This window comes from Jaculus jaculus, chromosome 5 (genome assembly GCF_020740685.1).
Source record: "Jaculus jaculus isolate mJacJac1 chromosome 5, mJacJac1.mat.Y.cur, whole genome shotgun sequence".
Classification (NCBI taxonomy): Eukaryota; Metazoa; Chordata; class Mammalia; order Rodentia; family Dipodidae; genus Jaculus; species Jaculus jaculus.
The window spans coordinates 154,846,310-154,868,739 of NC_059106.1; the positions used below are offsets into that span (position 1 = coordinate 154,846,310).

Sequence of the window (22,430 nt, forward strand, 5' to 3'; positions counted from 1 at the left end):
CACAGGTATTAGAATAGATTTTATAAGAAGGTGCCGGGGTCCAGCCCTGGCTTGAAGGAGGGTCCCTGAAGAGAGGTGTGAAAGGGAGTGGTGAAATAATGACCTGAAGTCAAGTTCTGATGCAAGCTGACAGGCTAATGCTGAAGGCAGCTGAGTTTCTCTGTCTCTTTCTCTCTCTCTCTTTCTCTCTCTCTGCTGCCACAGCTCTTAACCTCAGTCTTTTATTTTCTGATCATGTCATGCAGGAGCAAACTTCAAGAAAGTTACAGTTCCTCAGAATTCACAGAAACTTTTTTTTTTTTAATTTGATTTATTAGTTTTCTTTTCATCAAATACAGGCAGTTTGGTACCATTGTTTAGGCTCATCTATGATCTACCCCCTCTCATTAGACCCTCCTTGTTGATGTAAATGGGTCGTGCACTGTGGGGTTAGTCCCCAGTTATTGGTATGCTAAATGTCTCTGCAAATCATGACCCAACATGTGACTCTGACATTCTTTCCGCCCCCTCTTCCGCAAAATTTCCCTGAGCCAGGTTGGGTTTAAACTTTTTGCCATTTCTTTACATCAAACAATTCCATAATTATTTACCTGAAGCACAGCTGTCAGGCCCCTATAACTAACTATTTTACATTTTCCCCATGTATGCGTGGTCAAGCACTTGCGGTTTCATGAGCTCCTACTTTCAGTTGCTATATTAAAGGTGAGAGGCAGAACAACCAAAATGGGGTTCCCACCATTGGTCATTAATCCAATAAACCCATCTATCCCCCAACCATTTCTTTTGAATTCCCCTTTCCACATCCTTCCAATACTTAGACTTTGGTACCCCCCCCCCCACCAATTGAACTCTTTCTGACCTCGTTTTTTCTTCCTATAAAGATTCTTGGTAAAGAGCCATAGTTTGTTGCAATTGATACCATTCAGAGAAGTTAGTCATGGAACAATTCTGACACTGTTCCGGGAGGTTCATTGTTTCCTCCTCAGTGTACTGTACTCCATGCCTGACTTCCTTTAAGGCCTTAAGGAAAACAATTATTTCTGACCCATTTTCTTGTTTTCCCAATTGTATGCCAGAGCTTCTTTCAGATACATTGACCAACACTTCACTAACATCTGTTTTTGCTGGAAAAATAAACTTAGAGATTGGTGAACCAAATGAAAGACAGAAAAAGACAAACATTGCACAGAAAACCATAGATATCTGTAGCAAAGAAAGCCAAAGATATTTTCTATAGAGGGGCCACATTGAACTCCAAGGAAGAGACAGTCGGGCTGGAACTGTGTCAAGCTGCTCTTCAGCGCTTGATTCCTCGTGATCCTGAGATGGCATGCTTGCCGTCTCTGGCAAGAAAGGAAGAAGAAAACATGGTGACTGTTAAAGTGGGTATCTAATACACTTAATACACTTGACACAAACCAGCAGAAGGGATCCTTTGAGGTAAGGGTACATCAACAAGAGGGAAGCAAGTGACAGAGGGATGAATGACGACAAAGCAAGATTACATATATGTCCCAGCACTCACAAGGCAAAGGTTAGGAAGATCACTGAGTTTGAGGATAACCTGAAACTAAAGAGAGAGTTCAAGGTCAGCCTGGACTATAGCTGGACTACCTTGAAAAAATACATATATTTAAGCTAATGCTTTTATGAAAACCCGTTTTATAATTTATTTTTTATTGACAATTTCCACAACTGTAGACAATAGCCCATGGTAATTCCCTTCCTCCCCCACTTTCCCCTTTGAAACTCCACTCTCCATCATACCCTTTCCCCTCTCAATCAGTCTTTAGTTTTGATATCATGATTTTTACTTTCTATTATGATGGTCTTGCGTAGCTAGTGTCAGGTGTTGTGAGATCATGGATATCCAGGCCATTTTGTGTCTGGAGGAGCACTGTTGTTAGGAGTCCTAACCTTCCTTTGGCTCTTACATTCTCTCTGCCACCTCTTCCGCAATGGATCCTGAGCCTTGGAAGGTGTGAGAGAGAGATTTCACTGCTGAGCACTCCTCTATCACTTCTTCTCAGCACCATGGTGCCTTCTGAGTCATCCAAAGGTCATCACCATCTGAAAAGAGAAGCTTCTCTAACCAAAAGTGAGAGTAGCATTAATATATTAGTATGACCATTAAGAGAAGTGCAGTTTGGTGGACATAGCATATGCATTTAGCCAGACATTACGCCCCTAGGGCTCATGACTACCCCTGCTGCAGCTTTTCAGTATCAGGGATGTTTTCCCACCCATGGAGCAGACCCCCAGTGCAATTAAAGAGCTGTTGTCTCCCCCATAACAGACATGCCAGTATTGCACCCATTGGCTCATTTGGCCTAGCTGGCCAAATTTAAGGCATGTGGTGTCCACTGTTGAGTATCTCCACTGCTGATTTCTCTCTCTCCCATTGAACTGAATCCAGCATGGCTTCTTCCAGCTTTCTGTTAGCTGGTATACATGAAGGAGGTTTTCAGCTTAGCTCCAGCAGGATGTCTCAGTGACCTTGCAGCCCAATTATGTGGAGTCTTTAGAAATAGGATCTTACTATATATTCGTGGTGGGAAACAAAAAGCCTTGGCAATGGCCTGTAATGTTTTGGAGGTGTCAGTAACCTCCCTGGCCAACAACTCACTGGAAGGATCCAATCCCTGGCACTGAAAATTTTCTAGTAATAATCTATGGCTTCTGAGTTTTCCATTGTCCAAAAATGTAGACTTCCATATGACTTATTTATATACTCTCAGATTTTGATTAGTCCTCCCTCTAACTTTCCTTACTCAGTCTCTTCCCCTGACCTCATTTAGGCCTTTTCACTCCCATTAATCTGTTCTTCTACTTACATATATACAATACCATCCTATTAAGTCCCCTTTCCCCCACCTTTCTATTTCTTTTATAGCCCCTTTCTAGCTTACTGTCATCTGCTACTGAGTTTTATTCCTACTCACATAGAAGTCCAATTATTTGTATCTAGAATCCACATATGAGAGAGAACATGTGACATTTTGCTCTCTGGGCCTGGGATACCTCACTAAGTATAATCTTTTCCAGATCCACCCATTTTCCTTCAAATTTCAAAATTCCATTTTTCTTTACCTCTGAGTAGAACCCCATTGTATAAATGTGCCACATCTTCATTATTCACTAATTAGTTGAGGGACATCTAGGCTGGTTCCATTTCCTAGCTATTGTGAATAGAGCAAAAATAAACATGGTTGAGCAAATATCTCTAAAGTAGTGAGACAAGTCCTTAGGGTATATTCCTAGGAGTGGTATATCTAGCAGGGTCATATGGTAAATATAATTTTAGCTATCTCAGGAACCTCCATACTGATTTCCACAATGGATGCACTATATTGTATTCCCACCAACAGTGTAGAAGTGTTCCTCTTTTTCCACATCCTCACTAGCATTTTTGGTCACTTTTTTTTCACGATGGTAGCCATTCTGACAGGTGTGAGATAGAATATGAATGATAATTCAAAATTGAATGAAAATTGAAATAAAAATATCACAATCACCCCTATAAGAAAGGCTTCAATCTGAAAGAGAAGTACCATGTGTTCTCGTTTGGAAAAATTTGGGAAATCTTCAATCATATTGCCGAAAATGGAGAAAGAGGTAGTCTATTGAGACTATGGATGGAGGTGGTAGGAAGAGATGAAGACTATCAGAAAGAAAGGATGGGCTCAAGAATGCATGGATAAAGTCACCCTTGAGAGTAAAAATGGGAGTGAAAACTGTCATAGAAATCACTGTGAAGAAAGTCCTCCCTAACTATAAATAAAATTAACTTTGATAGTACAATCATACACTCACAAATTTAGCTAGAGGAAATATTTTTTTAAATTGACAGAAATATTTTCACTAGCAAAGGCAGAAATCAGAAAGTTGCAAAACAAAAATCATATATAAAAGGATACAGAAGGGTTCCTCTCTCACACTTTTTAAGTTCCTCCCTTTTCTCTTCTCCCATCACTTGTTCTCTCTCTCCTTCCATTCTCTCTTCTCCCACTACCTACAAACAACCACACACATGTGTCAAGTCACACACAAACAGAACCATGGAAGCCAAACAGATGTAGAGTATTTAGTTGAGTAAAACAACAAACCAGCAGTATTTTCTATGAAGTAATTTATTTAATAGTACATTTTCCACAGCAAAGTTAAATGTCAAATTTGATCACATTTTGCAGAAAATTATATAGAAAGCCATATATTTCTGCAAGCTGTCACACAATGCAATTGAACGCAAGGAATAAGACAGACATTCCTCAGCTCATTTTTGTTAACAGATAGTTTAGTAGAATCTGGAGATTTTTAAGATATAGAAGAATTTCTTCTGTGACAAAACGTGGAATGTCCATGAACATAGCAGATTTATAGCCGCAGCAAGTCCTCAGTAGAAGCCATAGGACCAGTACCTCCCACAGCACAGGGGGCGGCAGCAGAGGGAGCCATAGCCACCATAGCCACAGCCATAACCGCAGCCCAGGCCACCATAGCCATAACCCAGGCCACCGTAGTAGCTTCCGTAGTAACACATGGTGTCAGGAGTGGATGTTCAGGTGAGGAGCAGTGGTAGGTTTGTGAGTCTGGATGTCACCTTCTGCCAAGTGCCTTTTATACACCTGGGTGTTTGACAGGAAAACCACAGGATTGCAGAGTCACACATCTCATCACTGTGCTTCAAACATCACGAGAGTCTTGGTTTACTAGAAAAACAAGGTTGTCATATTAAAGATAATTTTTCTCCTATGTCAACATTCTGAAATCAAATTATGTGAATTTAAAATATTTTATTTATTTGAGAGAGACACAGAGAGAGAGAGAGAGAGAAATGAAGAGGGATGATGAGATATATTGGTGGACCATGGCCTCTTGCTACTGTAAATCTCTAAAAGCATGTACCACACTGTGTATCTTGGGTACTGGGGAATCAAACTTCAGTCAGCTGGCATGGCAGGCAGGTGTCCTTAACACCTGAAACATCTCTTTAGCCCAAATTATATGACTTTTAAATAAAACTCTTTCTGTTTTTAAGATGATAGACAGGAAATGGAGAGATGACTTAGCAGTCAAGGAATTTGCCTGTAGCCAAAGGACCAAGGTTCAATTCCCCAGGGCCCACATAAGCCAGATGCCCAAGGGGCACATGTGTCTGGAGTTCATTTGCAGTGGCTAAAGGCCCTAGCATGACCATTCTCTCTCTGTCTCTCTTATCTATCTTTGCTTGCTAAGAAATGAAATTTAAAAGGGATTATTATCAATATTACCTTTAGAAAATGCATATGATCTGATTTTAACAGTAGATATAAAACATAAAAGCTATTTCCTACTTATCTTTGGATGGATTTCATTTTTTCCTAAGAAGAGAGTCTGTTTTGTCACTTCTTTCTTTTTTATTGTTTTGCGATTATGAAATACCTCTTACTCATAGGAAATATTACCTGGATTTGTTAATAAATGAATTGTTTATTCATTATAATATTGATAACTGAGTTATACTTTCTATATAACATGTTAATATATTGGAATTTGTGCTTAACCCACTGATTTCATATCTTTATATACATATGTATAACATATATATATTATTTTAATTTCTGTAGAAGATAAATTATCATTTTATGTACCTAAAATACATACTTTCCTAAAGAAAGTACATAATTTCCTCTCTCTTTCTCTCTCTCTCTATATATATATAATATATGTGTGTGTGTGTGTGTGTGTGTATGTGTGTGTGTGTGTGTGTGTATTCATTACTTTGCTTTGCAATCTCACAAAATAGTTACAAATGTTTCTTTGAACAGGTCATTGTTTAGTGGGCTCCAATATCAAATCTAAATCTGCAATACTTTTTAAAAATTTTACTTGGGTGTCCTCTTAGCTCTTACAACTGATTTCTTTTAAGTTGAGAAAAAAAATTTAATACATATATATATACACACACACACACACACACACACACACACACACACACACACACACGCAACTTCTATACTTACAGACAACAAACCATCATATTCCCCTCCTTTCCCTCCCCCACTTTCCCCTTCATAATTCTGTTCTACGTCATATCCCTCACTCTCTCCATTAGTCTCTCTTTTAATTTGATGTCATCATCTTTTTCTCCTATCATGTGGGTCTGGTGTGGATATTGCTAAGCACTGTGAGGTCTTGGATATGAAGGCCAAATTCGGTCCAGGCAGTTGTATATAAGGAATGCTACCCTTCCTTTGGCTCTTATGTTCTTTCTGCCACCTCTTCCACAATGGACCCTGAGCTTTGGAGGGTGTGAGATGTCTTAGTGCTGAACACTCCTCCATCCCTTCTCAGTACCATGTTGCCTTTTGGGTCATCCCAGTGGTCATCACCATCTGAAAAGAGATCCTTCCATAACCAGAAGAGAGAGTAGCATTAATATGTGAGTATGAGCATTAAGTGTAGTGCTTTCAGGGAAATTTGGTGAGAGTAATATTTGCATTTATCCAGAGATCAGGCTTTATACCCTTAAGACTCATGGCCTCCCTTGCCATAGGCTTTTGATTAGGTTTTCAGTACCAGGCATGCATTCCCTCCCATAGAGTGGGACTTCAGGCCAATTAAAGAGCAGGTGGTTTCCCCCAAAGTAGACATGCCACTATTTCTCTCATTCAGTCATTTGGCCTGTCTGGACAAAGTTGAGGCTTCCAGTGTCTACTGTTTTCACGGCTGATGACTTTTGTCTCCAATAAGGCTGCATACAGTGCAGCTTTTTCCAGCTTTCAGTTGGCTTGGCTACAGGGAGAAGGTTTTCTGCTCAGGACCAGCTTGATTTCTCAGTGACTTTTCCACTCAGGTCTGTTACTTCTTACAACTTTATCTGAAGACACAGCAATGACTTGTCTCATAACTAGCTTAGTTACAAACAATGTTGGGGGCTGAAGGGATGGCTTAGCAGTTAAGCCATTTGCCTGCAAAGCAAAAGGACCCAAGTTTGAATCTCCAGGACCCATGTTAGCTAGATTCACAAAGGGGCTCATGTATCTGGAATTTGTTTGCAGTGGCTGGGGGCCCTGGCATGCCCATTTCCTCTCTCTCTCGCACCCTGTTTTTCTGTCAAATAAGTAAATAAATAAAAATTAAAAAATAAAAAAGAGAAAAATAACAATGGTTGGGAATGTAATTCAGTGTTTTAGCATTTGCCTCACATACATAAGACATTTGACATAACTCTGGTACTATCCTGTCATTAAAGTACATTTGTACTTGATAAAAGGCCTAAAGACCTTATGCACTTTTTATGTTTTTGTAGCAAATGCATGAAGTATTCGTATAAAGAATAAAACTAAATCACAGAAAGATATATTTTATTTCATTTGAATTTTCATAAATTCATTAAGATTTATTTTATATGATGCAAAAGAGAGCAAGTTAAAGTTATAGCTCATTGTCTTCACAGTCAGACTAATCTATGTAAACGAGATATTGTCACCATAAATGTAAGCATGAGAGGATTCACAAGAAACAGCTTCAGCCCTGTGATGTTTAATCTTTGTTAGCTCTTTGACAGGAAACAAATCTTTGGTATATCTCTTTTGCTTTCATAGGTTGAAATAGCCACAGTAAATGCAGGTGGCACCATTCTACAGGACAGACGTCATGAATATCCTAAAGATGATACGGCTAACTGAGAATGAGTATCAATCCTCTCGATTTTCTGACTATGGGTTCAATGGGATCATATTCTTCATAATTTCACCAGGCCCTTCCATGCTATGAAGGGCTGTAACTTCAAATTTTAAAATAAAAAACAAAATTAAAAAAATAAATAAGGGCTGGAGAGATGGCTTAGCGGTTAAGCGCTTGCCTGTGAAGCCTAAGGACCCCGGTTCAAGGCTCGGTTCCCCAGGTCCCACGTTAGCCAGATGCACAAGGGGGCGCACGCGTCTGGAGTTCGTTTGCAGAGGCTGGAAGCCCTGGAGCGCCCATTCTCCCTCTCTCCCTCTATCTGTCTTTCTCTCTGTGTCTGTCACTCTCAAACAAATAAATAAAAAATATTTTAAAAAATAAATAAATAAATAAAACCCTTTATAGTTTAGTTGCATTTGCCTGAGAGTTTGTCATAGCAGTGAGGAAAGTAATTACCATAGTCCCTTAACCACAGTTCTTTACAACCTGCAGATACTGTCAGGTGGCAGATATTGGAATGTTGGGGTAAAAGATAAGATGAAAATAAAAGAATACAAATGGGAAAGGAAGAAGTCAAAGCATTTTCAACTGCAGGAGACATTAAGCTATATTTAAAATGCAGAAGTTTCCACACCAACTGCTTATCCTTGATAAACACTTTCAGTATGAAACAGCCCACAAAATCAAACACAAAACTCAGACACTTCCCATATGTAAAAAGAAAAGAATTACATGTCAAGATAGAGATCTTGACTAAACCATCTTGCTCACAATAGCTTCAGAGATTAATAAAACACCTGTAACTCCACTTGATCAAGTAGGTGTAAGACTTCTGCAATGACAACTTATAAACGTAAATAGAAAACGAAGACACCAGAAAACTGAACAGAGTTCCATGCTCATTGGAAAAGTTCATATTGTGAAAACAACTATTTCAAACAAGTGATCTTCAGATTGAATGCAACCGTCGTCGTAATTGCAATTGAGTTATTCGTAGAACCATAGGAGCTAATCATAAGTTGCATCTTAAAGCACACAAAAGACACCAAACAGCCAAAGCAATCCAAAGCAGAAAGAGCATTTTACACATCACAGCTACTGTTCTCAAACTGTACTACAGAGCCATATTTTAAAATTCAGCTAGGGCTGGAAAGATGGCTGAGCAGTTAAGGTGCTTCCCCACAAAGCCAGAGGACCCAGAACCAGTTCCCCATGATCCACACAAAGCCAGATGCACAAAGTGGTGAACGCATCTGGAGTTCACTTGTAGCAGCTAGAGGCCCTAACACACCATTCTCTCTCTGTCTATCTCCCTCTTTCTCTTTCTATCTCCCTCTCTTTCTTACAAATAAATAAATATAATATTGTATTTAAAATACAACTAAATGGTACTAGCACAACCACAGATACATGGACTAGTGAAATTGATGGTTCAGAAATAATTCCACATAGGTTTAGCCAACTAATCTTTGACAAATGTGTCAAAACTACACATTGGCAAAAAGACAATATGAATACACGTGTGTGTGTGTGTGTGTGTGTGTGTGTGTGTGTGTGTGTGTGTTTGCTATCTTTTTAATCCTATTGTCATAAGGGAAAATACCACATCTTCATATATATATATATATATATATATATATATATATATATATATATATATATATGGAGAGAGAGAGAGAGAGAGAGATGCATGTATATACACCTCTTCATCTCTATTTTACTCTCTCTCTTTCAAATAAATAAGTAAATCTTTAACAAAAAGAATGGAAGGCCCAGTGTGGTAGTGCACGCCTTTTGTGCATGAGATGAAATAAAATGACTATAATGACAACAAAAAAAGAAAACTCTTATTAGTTCTGTTTTTCATGTCACAGTAGATGAATAATTATTAAAACTATTTCTATTTGCCTTAGAGAAGTGTCCAGTTTCTGTACACCTACAAATGACAGAAGAGGTGCAAAGTGTTATTACTCTAATTACCTAACTCTACATTTTTAAATAAACAAATGACCATAATATGCACTATAATTGTACCAGTGTTATTAAAGAACAATCACATACATGATCAATGACACACACAAGCACAGAGATGTCCAATGGATGAGAACTTTTATTAAAATTTTAAGAATAATATATTTGAAGAAATAGTATTTGTTTCTATGCCACAGTTGAAAGTCAGATTTGATAGCATTTCACTGGGAATGATATAATAATACAAAAACTTATTTGCAAGCTGCCACATAATCCAACTGAGGATGAGGAGTAAGTCAGGCATGTTGCAGTTCTTTTATTGTTTTCTCAAATACTTTAGTATAAAGATGCCATTTTAAAGATATTGAAAAATTCCAGATGTGAAAAAACTTGGAGGAATGTCCAGGAAGACAACAGGTTATAACCCAGAGGCTGCACACACCTATAGTAAGTCCTCAGTAGAAGCCATAGGACCAGTACCTCCCACAGCACAGGGGGCGGCAGCAGAGGGAGCCATAGCCACCATAGCCACAGCCGTAGCCGCAGCCCAGGCCACCATAGCCACAGCCGTAGCCGCAGCCCAGGCCACCATAGCCACAGCCATAGCCGCAGCCCAGGCCACCGTAGTAGCTTCCGTAGTAACACATGGTGTCAGGAGTGGATGTTCAGGTGAGGAGCAGCAGTAGGTTTCTTCAGTCTGGATGTCACCATCTTCCATGTGCCTTTTATACACCTGAGTAGCTGACAGCGAAACCACAGGCATTGAAGGTTTCACATCTCACCCTCAAACAATGCCATGAGAAAAACAAAGGTCTCATAGTTAATATCATTTTGCTTTTATGTCAGCATTCCATTTTTATGGGAATTGAAACTGAAACTCTTGTTTCATTTTCAAACCTCTAGGTAATTCTGTATTTAAATTTGTGAATCCACTGAACTGTTTTCTCCTGTATGATAAAAATTAGTATTTCCCTGTTTTCTTTGGTTCATTTTCATTACTCTATGGGAAGAATGCCTTTGGTTTTCTATTCTTTGTTGTTTGTTTGTTTTGGGGTTTTTTTGTTGTTGTTGTGGAGTAAGAGTCCCTGAAATGGTTCCCATATTCTCAATGTCATCATTCTAATACTGAGACTCTACAGACGGGTATAAGTATACAGATACATAGCTCTGTTTTCTCTCATTTCCCAAGTTAATTAAAATCATTGAAGTTGCATGGTTTTATGTGAAGTATCCTTTAAAGTATCATCATCCCATTATTTAGGTAATATTCATGATGTATACTCCATTACCATTTACTTTTAACACAGTTGATTACATTAAAATTATTAGTGTGATTATTATGTTTCCTAATGTTTTCCATTTGTTCATTTATAGCCTTACATGGCACAAGATGTATTGATGTTGCAAAGCCTTTGAAAAATATTAATGTGTCTTCAGGGAGCTCTACTAAGTACTTCAAATTAAATACTCCGTGTTCAGATGATAAAAAGACACCTCCAAAATACTTACACAAGGAGAATGTGGCTTACATTACCATAATAGGAAAACCTATAAGTTATGTTCCTTATCTAATAATAGTCTTTCTTGTTCTATGAAACATATTTGGGTAGCCAATATTCAGGTGCTCAAAACCAGGTATGGTATGTGTTGAGGGGTGGTTTTAATCCAAGCAATTTTCTGGAAGCATCATTAAGATCAAAGTTCATGAGCATCTTCAATTGTGCAAGGAATTTAAAGTCAGCCTGGGCCACATAAGACCCTTTGAGAAAAATAAATAAGTAAAAAGATGCAGTTGTAAAAATTTATGCAATACACTAAAATCCAGATTGATTAAAGCATATGCTGAAACTATAAACAATATGAATATGGCAGCCTTTTGTCCACAGTCCAAAGTATTCAGCCTGTCAGATCCATTTGTAAAGTGGGACAGGACTGCTCTTCCCTGTAATCCCAGTGTAGTGGGGAGGTTGGTGAATCACCAGGGTTTACTGAAAGACAGTAACTGGGTTGGGATAAAGATCCTGTCAGAGAGAATAAAGTGGATGAATGCTAAGAAAAGGATATCTGATGTTCTCCTGAGGCCTCTCTATGAATGTGCATGGGGCATATGCATCCATTACACACATGTATGCACCACAAATCACAAAGCACACATCACTATCCCTGAGATCAGTTTAGGGAGCTACTAGGAAGTCTACATTACTGCATTGGCTGAGAGAAAGAGCCCACCTCATGTTATGTCCTTCCCAATCTCCTAAATGGTGCTATTTTGAGACCAGGTTCAACTATGGGCCTTTGAAGCAGTTAATTGCCACCCTAACTTCACAAATACACACACATGATAATAACCATTGTATAATATGCATTATATAATACATATTATAGTATATATGTATTACTACAATGTATCTAATAAACATGCACAAATGTTATATCACAATAAAAGTACATAAACAAAGATTATAGGAAAAAGTAGTTAGCCACATGCAAAAGGATGACATTTGACATCTATTTGAAAACATGCATAAAAAGCAACTCAAAAGAAGTAACCCAAAATGAACTAAAAGTTAAACTTTGACTTGAAACTACAAAACTACTACAAAAATACATAGGGGAAGAAACTCTTGGCTTGGTTTTGGAAATGATTTTGAGATATGACTTCAAAAGCAAAGCCAGCAGGAATAAAAGTAGACAAGTTTGATTGCATCTAACAGAGAAGGTCCAGCACAGCAAAAGAAATAAACATTTGATAAAAGCATCTGTACAAAAATTCGAATTAAATAAATAAGATAGATTGATATCCAAAATTTATATGAAAGATTAAAACTAAACAAAAATAGTCTAATATTTAAATGAGCAAAGAACTAGAATAGATATTTATCATAATAAAATAGTATACGGTTAAAAGGAAACATTAATATTTTATTTTATAATATCTCAGAAATGCAATTCAAAGTCACAGCGAGGTGGCACCATGCACTTGTTAGAATGGCTGACATCAGTAAGAAGAGATTAGTATCTGCAGAGGAAAACCTTCTACATTGTTGGTGGGGATATAAATTGGCAAAAGCACTAACTCTCTTTCTACATCTATATAATTAACTTATTTTACAGGAGTCCCTCCATTCAAATTGTATCTAGTGGAATAAATATTAATTACAAAGAAATATCTTCATTCTCAAATGTATTGTGACACTATTTGCAATAACAATATATGGTATCAACCAAAATGTCCATCAATAGATAAATGAATAAAGTTGTTCCTCTCTCTTTCTCTCTCTCTCTCTCACACACACATATTATTAGCCTTGAAAAGGCATTCTTGCCATTTTTCACAGAATGAGTAAACCTTGAGTACAGAGTGTTAAAAAAAAAAAAGACAGACACAAACACAAATGATATGTGAACTCTTCTAGATGTGGCTCCTGAATAAGCAAACTCACAGAGGCAGAGAGAAGGGTGGTTGTAGGGGCAAGAGGAATGTAAAATGGGAGACAGTGATCAAATAGCACAAGGCTTCATTGGCCCAGGATGAAAGTTTGCCAGATCTAAGGTGCAGCATATGAAAATTACAGGTAACGGTGCAGTGTTACTGAAAGGGAAGGCTTTTATTATACTCACTGATGAAATAGTAGTAACCTACACAGTGATGGGTATGCTAATTATCTTGTGCAATGATGATTTACGTATCTATTTACTTATAGAAACATAATGTATAGCTTATTATATTTTACGTATAATATAATAACTAACTAAAAATCAGTGGAAAACTCAGAAGACTAAGTCAAGAACATTGAATAACCAATCTCAAGATGAAAGAGGGGATGGAACCAAAGCAGCAATCAGAAAGATAAACAGTGATGTTAAATGATCAGCATGCATGCTTTCCTTGGAAATAATTATTTACACATAAAGGATAAATATGGAAGCCCTGGTGTGGTGGAGCATGCCTTTAATCTCAGCACTCAGGAAGGCAGTGGTACGAGGATCATCATAAGTTCGAGGCCACCCTGAGACTGCATAGTGAATTCCAGCTCAACCTGAGCTAGAGTGAGACCCTACCTTGAAAAAATAAAGAAAAACATTCTCCACCTAGAAAAGAAGAAGATGATAAATGGTCCCAATTGTCTCCTGTTGTTGAAAAATAATGGCAGTAATCCCATGAGATGGAAGGAATCTCCAGACAATGAGGCTATACTGGAGAAATTGCAAGCCTATAAGGGAATGTCAGTGTGAACCCACTACAGGACCCACATAAGGGACAATGACATTCACAGGATTGCTATAAATGGTGACATAAATCAGAGTGTAGAAGTGGTATGAGGAAACAGAAACAGTGACACACAAGGAAGCATAATCAGGAAATGTGGTGAAATATTAATAATTATAGAATCAGAAAGACAATAGCTAAGAACTGTTCACTGGTTATATCTTAATAGATCACATAAAATGCTCTCATGTGTCTGAAACTCCCATTTCATCTTTTTTTTAATTTGATTTATTAGTTTTCTTTTCATCAAATACACAAGGGTGATGTTTTCCTGTGAACCGGATACCAACACAAAGGGGAAGGAGACCAACGCAGAGAAAAATCAACTCCTACCAAATCAGAGAGCCAGAGCCTCAGATGCCCCCAACACCTCAGCACTGAAGCAGACCAAAAATGAATCCCATGTCATCTTAATCAACTCTGAATTCTTATCCTCTTTCATCAGTTTTAAATGGCATGTTATCTAAGAAACTATAAATACATGGGTATATCTGGATATAGCCTTAGCAATTCCTTAACACCCTAAGCTTCCATGATCTTATTTTATTCTTCCCACCTCATGGTCATATTATTGATGTTCTACAACTCGTATGCAAAAAGGAAAATTCATCTATGCCCCCTTGGCTATTGACTCTGGATTTGGAAACATATACAAGGAGAGAGCCTTTGGCCCCTTTTCTTCATATCCATTCATATTTGAAATTAGAGCATTACCAAGGTAACATGAAAGCAATAAGTATCTAAGCCACAAATAAATTTATATAACTCATTTTAGAAATTTGACATTCTTATAAGACCAAATACAATACAATAACCAACATAACTAAATAATAAAGTAACTCATTTAACTCCATATATGTTAAAATACTTCATTATCTTTTATTGTGAAGTTTTTTAGAGGGAAGATCTTTCTCAAAATAAAAAATCCTTCCACATTTTCAGACATCTCATCTTCTAAAGAATAATTGAATTTCATGAAAACGATTCATATGGCAATAAAATGTTCACCTACAAATAACTATGGAATTATAGTAAACAATCATATTAATGTATTTTGAGAGTTCATTTGGCCTCTATTGAGAGACTCATAAATGTCTGATATGAATTTATAAATTTTAAAAGATATTGGACAGAACTGAAGTCTAATAAATGATTAAATATACCAACTTAAGGGCACACTAACATATGTTAGAAATGCTCCTCATCTATTTATGGAAGGCCACACTTGAATCTAGCAAACACTTTGTTTTGTTCTTTTTGCTCATATCATATCTTACTTTTGAAACAAATCAGATTAAATGGATAAATAAGATGGAATCCTTCCCATTGCATTCAACTAAGGACAAGCCCAGAGCAGACTTTCTTCTATCAATGGTTTGCCTTCATAATACCCATGTTCTCAGACACAAGTTGGTAGAGATCAGATTGATTCCAGACACCCCGTGGGACTCAATGACTCATTAAACACTTTGAATAGGCATGGATTTTTAATGTTTGAAGTTCATTACAGGCTCACGATATTTAACCCCTGTGGGTTGTGCAGTTGGTGAAGGTTTTATCCTACTCCCTATAGGCTGTATGTTTTCCACTCTGCTGTTTTCTTTTCTACCAAGAAGTTGTATAATTACATGCAATCCTTTGTGTCAATGGTTGAGTTTATTTCCTGTGCCTCTGGACTCCTTCAGAGACTGCTTTCCTTTGTCTGTGCGTTGAAGTGTCTTTGCTTAGGTTTTCAGTTAGCAGTCTCAGGGTTTCAAGTCATACATTAAGAGCATACATCAGCATACATGGTAAGAATATGGATCTAGTCTCTTTCTCCCATATGTCGACACCCAGTTTTTCCAGAATCATTTTTGAAGAGACTGCCTCTTAACTGTATACTTTGGATGCATTTGTCAAAGATTAGGTAGCTATGACTCTCCATGTTTATTTCTGGACCTTGCTTGCTATTCAATTAACCTGTATGTTCGTTCTCATGCCAGTCACATGGCATCATTATTGCTGTGTTAGGCAGTACTGTGACACCTGAGGAGCTGCTCCTTCTGTTAATTGCTCTGTCTGCTCAGGGTATTTTGTGCTTTCATATGATATTTTTATATTTCCTGGGTTGTGAAGAGTGTAATGGGAATTTTGATGAGAATTTTATAGAACCTGTAGATTGCTTTTACGAACAGAGTTACTGTATTATTTGTGCCTATCTATTGGGTTGAAAAAGCTTTACATTTTCTAGTGATTCTTCAATTTATTTTTTTTCACCGTTTTAAAGTTTTTCATTTCATAAGTCTGGAGCTTCCAATTTCTTGTTTGCTGTTGTAAAAGGGATTTTTTTTCCCCCCCTGATTTCATTCTCAGGGATTTTTTTCATTGTTTATGCTATAGAAAGGCTACTGATTTTTATGTCAAGTTTGCATCTTGCTACTTTCCTGAGCATCACTAGCAAATCTAACATTCATTTTGGTGTTTGGGGTCTATTAGAAATAGGAAAAAAAAAATCTATCTGCAAATAAAGATCCTTGTATTTCTTCCTTTTCTACTGTATCTTTTTGATCGTCCTTTTGTATTAGTGTTCTAGCTAGGAGTTCAACAACTATATTCAATAAGAGGAAGAATAGTATGCTTTTCTGTCATGTTTATGCAGCTGTGACATATTTCGACAAGATCTACAATTCAGAGGGTTTGCAGGGCCTGAAAATTTTATGGTTCAGACACTATAAGTCAAAGGTGGTTCTGCTTCTTATAAAATTCTCCAATACATACATTTAGAGATGATATATCACACATACACATGTTTTCATATATATGTATGCATGATATCATCTTAAATATATATATAATGCTGTTACTTTCCTAAGACAGTGGTCATTTTGTAGCATATCTGTCCTAGAATTCACTATGTAGCCCAGACTGGCTTGAACTGCTGGTGCATTTCTGTGCCACAGCCTCCTGAGTACTAGGATTACATATGTGAGCCACCATGTCCAGCTCATTTATCCATGATCGAAATTAGGTCTTGTTTGTATTACAAAAAATATGTTTTAAAAATTTAATCAAATTTAAAAAAGAGAGACTAATGGAGAGAGGGAGGGGATATGATGGAGAGCAGAGTTATGAAGGGGAAAATGAGGGAGGGGAGGGAAACACCATGGCTTATAGTCTGTAAGTATAGAAGTTGTCTATCTATCTATCTATCTATCTATCTATCTATCTATCTATCTATCTATCTATCTATCTATCTATACACACACACATACACACACACATATATATATATAAATTAATCAAACATTACTGCATATCTCACTGATTGGATGTCTCTGGTTACTTCATCACATCACATATCAGCTATCAAGAAAGGTACAAAGAGGGCTGGAGAGATGGCTTAGCAGTTAAGCGCTTGCCTGTGAAGCCTAAGGACCCCAGTTCGAGGCTCGGTTCCCCAGGTCCCACGTTAGCCAGATGCACAAGGGGGCACACGCGTCTGGAGTTCGTTTGCAGAGGCTGGAAGCCCTGGAGCACCCATTCTCTCTCTCTCCCTCTATCTGTCTTTCTCTCTGTGTCTGTCTCTCTCAAATAAAAAATAAATTTAAAAAAAATTATAAAAAAAAGAAAGGTACAAAGAGTGTATGGCTTTCTATGTCCATTTTAAGAGTCATATATTATTTAATAAGAGGGATGGGATGAGTGCTGGTGAGAAAACATCAGACTTTTAGAATTATAGAATTATAGAAAAGCTCTACCACTGACATATAGCCCCAGAAACCATTGAGACATTTTAGAAAAGATATATCAGTGCTGCACAATCAGGTCATTTGTGAAAGCAATGGTAACCCTTGATTAAACAAAGTGTATGAAAGTAGAAGACAGAGTACACAAGACAACTTTGGTGTTTTTCATGATTGGATCCACACCTTTATATGGGATGCAATGAGAAACACAGAAAATATATATTTTCTGATGATAAAACCAATGTATTGGGTCTGGAGAGATGTGTCAGTGGCTAAGAGAGATTCCTGCACAAGCATGAGGGGCTTATATGGCCTGAGACCAGAGAGTTAGGTTTCTCCAGACACCATGTAATCAGCTGGCCATGATCACACACGTCTGAAACTCAGTCCTGTGAGGGGCAGATATGAGATCATTGCTGGGGGATTACCAAATCTCTGGTTGAAATACTCAAGGAAACAAGTACTTGAGCAGGGTGCATGGTACCTGACGTTCGTTCACCTCGGACATTGACGCACATTCACAGTGTGCCAAACCTGCACATATACATACACATACCAAACACATACATGCAAACACACACACACACAGAGACACACACACACACACACACACACACACACACAACTTACACCAGCTACAAACATACATGCATGCAAAAAATTCATTCATTATCTGGAGATTATAAAATGACATATACAAAAAAAAATCAAAAATTCCCAAGTATTTGAATATAAGATTTAATTACTAACAATTTACCATTAACATATCCATTTATATTTTGCTCATGTTTGAGATGCAGGAAATGAATTCCTCCATACAAGATACAGTCCAGAATAACTAAACACAGCAAACAAAAGATAAAAAAAACACAAAGATATTCTTCCATTAAGTTACTGATTTGTATTGCACTACAAAATTGAATTGTAGTTATATTTATTATATTTATTCTACAAGATAAATTTGAATGAGCATGAGTCATGTTTTATTTTAGACAACAAAATCTTGACCATGGAATCTTGACATCAGAGCAAAATTATCTGAGTTATTCAGCCCTTGTCTTTTCAGATAAACTATGACTCTCATGTCATTATCTGAAGCAAGGTGGTGAGATATGTGACACTGCAATGCCTGTGGTTTTCCTGCCAAACACCCAGGTGTATAAAAGGCACTTGGCAGATGGTGACATCCAGACGCAAGAAACCTACTGCTGTTCCTCACCTGAACATCCACTCCTGACACCATGTGTTACTACGGAAGCTACTATGGTGGCCTGGGTTATAGCTATGGTGGCCTGGGCTGCGGCTATGGCTGTGGCTATGGTGGCCTGGGCTGCGGCTATGGTGGCTATGGCTCCCTCTGCTGCCGCCCCCTGTGCTGTGGGAGGTACTGGTCCTATGGCTTCTACTGAGGACTTGCTAAAGATGCTCAGCCTCTGGGCTGTGTAGCCCATGGTCTCCCTCAACATTCCTCCAAGTTTCTTCATATCAGAAATTCATCAATATCTTCAAATTGGAGACTTAATACTATTGGAAAACAAATAAATAAATACATCATGTGTACATTAATTTTCATCATCAATTGAATTTGTGACCGTGTATACAAATTTATAATGCACTGTAAAATTTGTTCTTATTTTAACTTCAAGTATGAAGTAGAAATAAATGTATTAATAAATAAATAATTTCATTGCAATTATTACTTTCTTATAAGTTAATTAATTACGATGTATCAACTTGGCATAAATTGGAAAGAAGATAGAAGGGAATAAGGGTAGGAAGGGGAGCCACAGGGAAGAGAAGAGAGAGAGACTAACTTTGACCATGGTAATAAACACATTCTTCTCCTAAAACCATAATAATGTGTAGTTCTTTTTTATCTGTAAATTATATGATTTTTTTTTAATTTATGGTATTCTAAAAACTTCCACAAAAATTTACAAGCTAGGTTTCAGAAAGCAAGATCAATATACCAACATTTAAAGATAATACTAATAGAAATAAAATATCCAAAATTAAAAACTTTAAAATCTTATTAAGATAGCAAGAAAATAATAATAACCAGAGTACAAAAGTTGTATAAGCAGATACAAAGCATTGTTCAGGAAAATTACAGAAGATTTGAGTATACCTCCAATGCTCATGGGTTAGGAGATTTAATATTGAAATAAGGTAATATCCCCCAGAGTGATTAGCAAACTCAGTGACCATTCCACAAGTGGCAACATGGTAGATGTCACAGTGGAGACAATGCCCTTCCCTTTGGTGTGGGCCCCTGTCTGCCTGGACAAGATTGGCTGGTTTCCAGCTGTACTAAGTGGATTGTCTATACCTCCCAGGAATCAGTTAGTTGTGTGTGAAATCATTTATTTCTATTAAATCCATTTTTCCTAATATAGGCATGTTCCTTTTCTCCTACTCTGCAATTCTACTGAAACTTTGCAATAAATTTTTGAATCAAAAAGTATAACTTCTCCAACTTTACTTACTTTGAGTATTGCTTTGGATTCTGAATCCTTTGCATTTACATATGAATTTTAGAATCAACTTATCAAATTCTGAAAAAAGGATATAGCAATTAGATTCTGACACTAATGGGTAGTTCTGTGGAATCTTGCATACATCTATTGAAGGCATTTTGAAAAATAAGATACTTGGAGCTAATAGTCACTCTGCTTTGCCATGAGCACCCAGCCCTAATGTGACCCTCAAATGGTGTTTTGGTGTCACTTGTTTCATTAATCCAGTCTCCTCCTAGCAATTCCCTTCTCTGTCTCAAGTGACTACTGTTTACCTCCTCTCTGCCCCAAGTTGGAATTTTAAAGGGTTCAGAACTACTTCGCTTTTTGATAACAGCTTTTGTTGTAGTGACTGTCTCTCTCATCTGTTTCTTCATGCATACTTTGCTCACTTTTCAAATACTTTTAAAATATTAATTTATTTACTTGCACAAAGAGAGAGAGGGAGAGAGAGAGAGAGAGAAAGAGAGAGAGAGAGAGAGAGAGAGAGAGAGAGAGGAAGTAAGAGGAGAGAGATAGAGAACGAGAGGGTGAATGGGAACACCAAGTGCTCTTCCCACTGCAAACCAACTCCAGATTATTATTATTATTATTATTATTTTGCAGTTGGCTTGATGTTGATACTGTAGAGCTGAACCTGGGCCATCAGGCTTTGCAAGCAAGTGCCAGCACCTTAACATGTTTTTTCAATTCTTCCAATAAGTTTATTTGTGATATTCTTTTTATTTATGTTTTATTTATTATTTAATTGATCATAATGACATTCTCATGGATACATGTCATTTTGCTTAGTGCTCATTCATCTTCTCCCTGAATGCTCTCCTCCACCCCTACCCCATGCTTGCTCATTCACTTCTTCCAACTGAGGGTACCCTATTCTGTTCTCACATCACAGATATTTCATGGCCATCTCTTTCTCATGCTCCCTTAATATCTCTTCTTCCCTTCTTATGGTAACCATCCTATTCTATGACCCATAATCTACAGAAACACACACACATAACACAAGTTTAAATTTATATCTTGCTCGCATGTATAAGAGAAATCAGGTGGTATATCTTTCTGAGTCTGTATCACTTCATTTAACATAATAAATAACTGTGTGCACTTTCTGTGAATACTACAGCAGTAAATGGAGATATGCAGTTATCTTGTGGTATTAGGATTAGTGTCTATTGTGTGTAGGGTACTGGTCTTTTTGAGTCTGTGGTAGTTCTATTTTTAGGGTTATTTTTTAGAAACATCAATATTAAGTTTCATAGTTTTGCTGCAATTTACATTTCTGTCATCAAGGAATAGCCATCTCCTTTCTCTATTTCTTCACCAGGTGTGAGATGTAATGTCAATGTAGTATTAATTTTCCTTCTTGAATAGATATCTGAGAATGTTGGGCACTTGTAAAATATTTGCTGGCCTTTTGTCTTTCATTGTTTGAAAAACTGTCTATTCAGTTTAGGAGCCCTTTTACTGATCGCACAATTTAATGAGGTGCAATTTTCGCACAGATCTATATATTCTAGATTTTTCTTCCATGTGGTATATAGTTGTCAAGATCATATGTTGCCCCTTAGTTCTAGTGATTACTTCCTTTTCTATGTATGCTGTTGTTATTTTTATGTAGTCCTATTTATTCACAGTATTTATTTTTGCCAGAGGAATCTATTATAGAAAATGCTTGCCTATGCCTATAAATGGAAGGTTTTTATGAATTTTATTCCCATTTTAGGTCTATAAGAATGATCACAGGAATATTTTAAATGATTATCTAGCTTCTTTATTGTAGTAGTAGACAACTTGTCTCCTAGCAACATTTATTGAAAAGGTTATATTTATTTTCAATGTATGGTTTTGAAAAATTAGTCCAAATTTTCGTGTTTGGGGTCATGCTGTTTTATTCCTGTGTCCTCTATTATTTCCCTTCTTCCACAAATCTGTTTTCGCTGTTGTTGTTGTTGGTGGTGGTGGTGGTGGTGGTGGTGGTGGTATCACCAATTTGCTTTTCATAAATGTAGCTGTTCAGTAAGATTTTGGAACAATACCTGTGATAATTCCAGTGTTACTCTCCCTTCTTAGTACTATTTTGGCAGTTAAAATATCTTTTACATTCTAGTGAAATGTAAAACTTTGTTATATTGTTCTGCTAAGAATATATTGTAAATTTGTTGAGTATTTCATTAATCTGTAGGTCAAGTTTGGCCAATAACTTTTCATCAATGATTTCTGCCTGTCCATGAGACCCAATACCATTCTGTCTCCAAATGTTCTCCTCAATTTAAAAAA

General features: G+C 37.1%; 3 protein-coding genes across 3 annotated transcripts; 1 reads left to right on the plus strand and 2 right to left on the minus strand.

Moving 5' to 3' along the window:
* Window positions 1-4,393: 4,393 nt before the first annotated feature.
* On the minus strand, window positions 4,394-4,540 carry LOC101595517 (keratin-associated protein 20-2-like). Its single transcript, XM_004654426.2, has one exon. It carries the CDS (start codon window positions 4,538-4,540, stop codon window positions 4,394-4,396), a length of 147 nt encoding a protein of 48 aa, XP_004654483.2.
* Window positions 4,541-10,094: 5,554 nt separating this feature from the next.
* Window positions 10,095-10,286, minus strand: LOC101595815 (keratin-associated protein 20-2-like). Its single transcript, XM_004654427.1, has one exon. The coding sequence runs from the start codon at window positions 10,284-10,286 to the stop codon at window positions 10,095-10,097; it is 192 nt and encodes a 63-aa protein (XP_004654484.1).
* Window positions 10,287-18,875: 8,589 nt separating this feature from the next.
* On the plus strand, window positions 18,876-19,043 carry LOC101596107 (keratin-associated protein 20-2-like). Its single transcript, XM_004654428.2, has one exon. The coding sequence runs from the start codon at window positions 18,876-18,878 to the stop codon at window positions 19,041-19,043; it is 168 nt and encodes a 55-aa protein (XP_004654485.2).
* The last annotated feature ends 3,387 nt before the right edge of the window (window positions 19,044-22,430 follow it).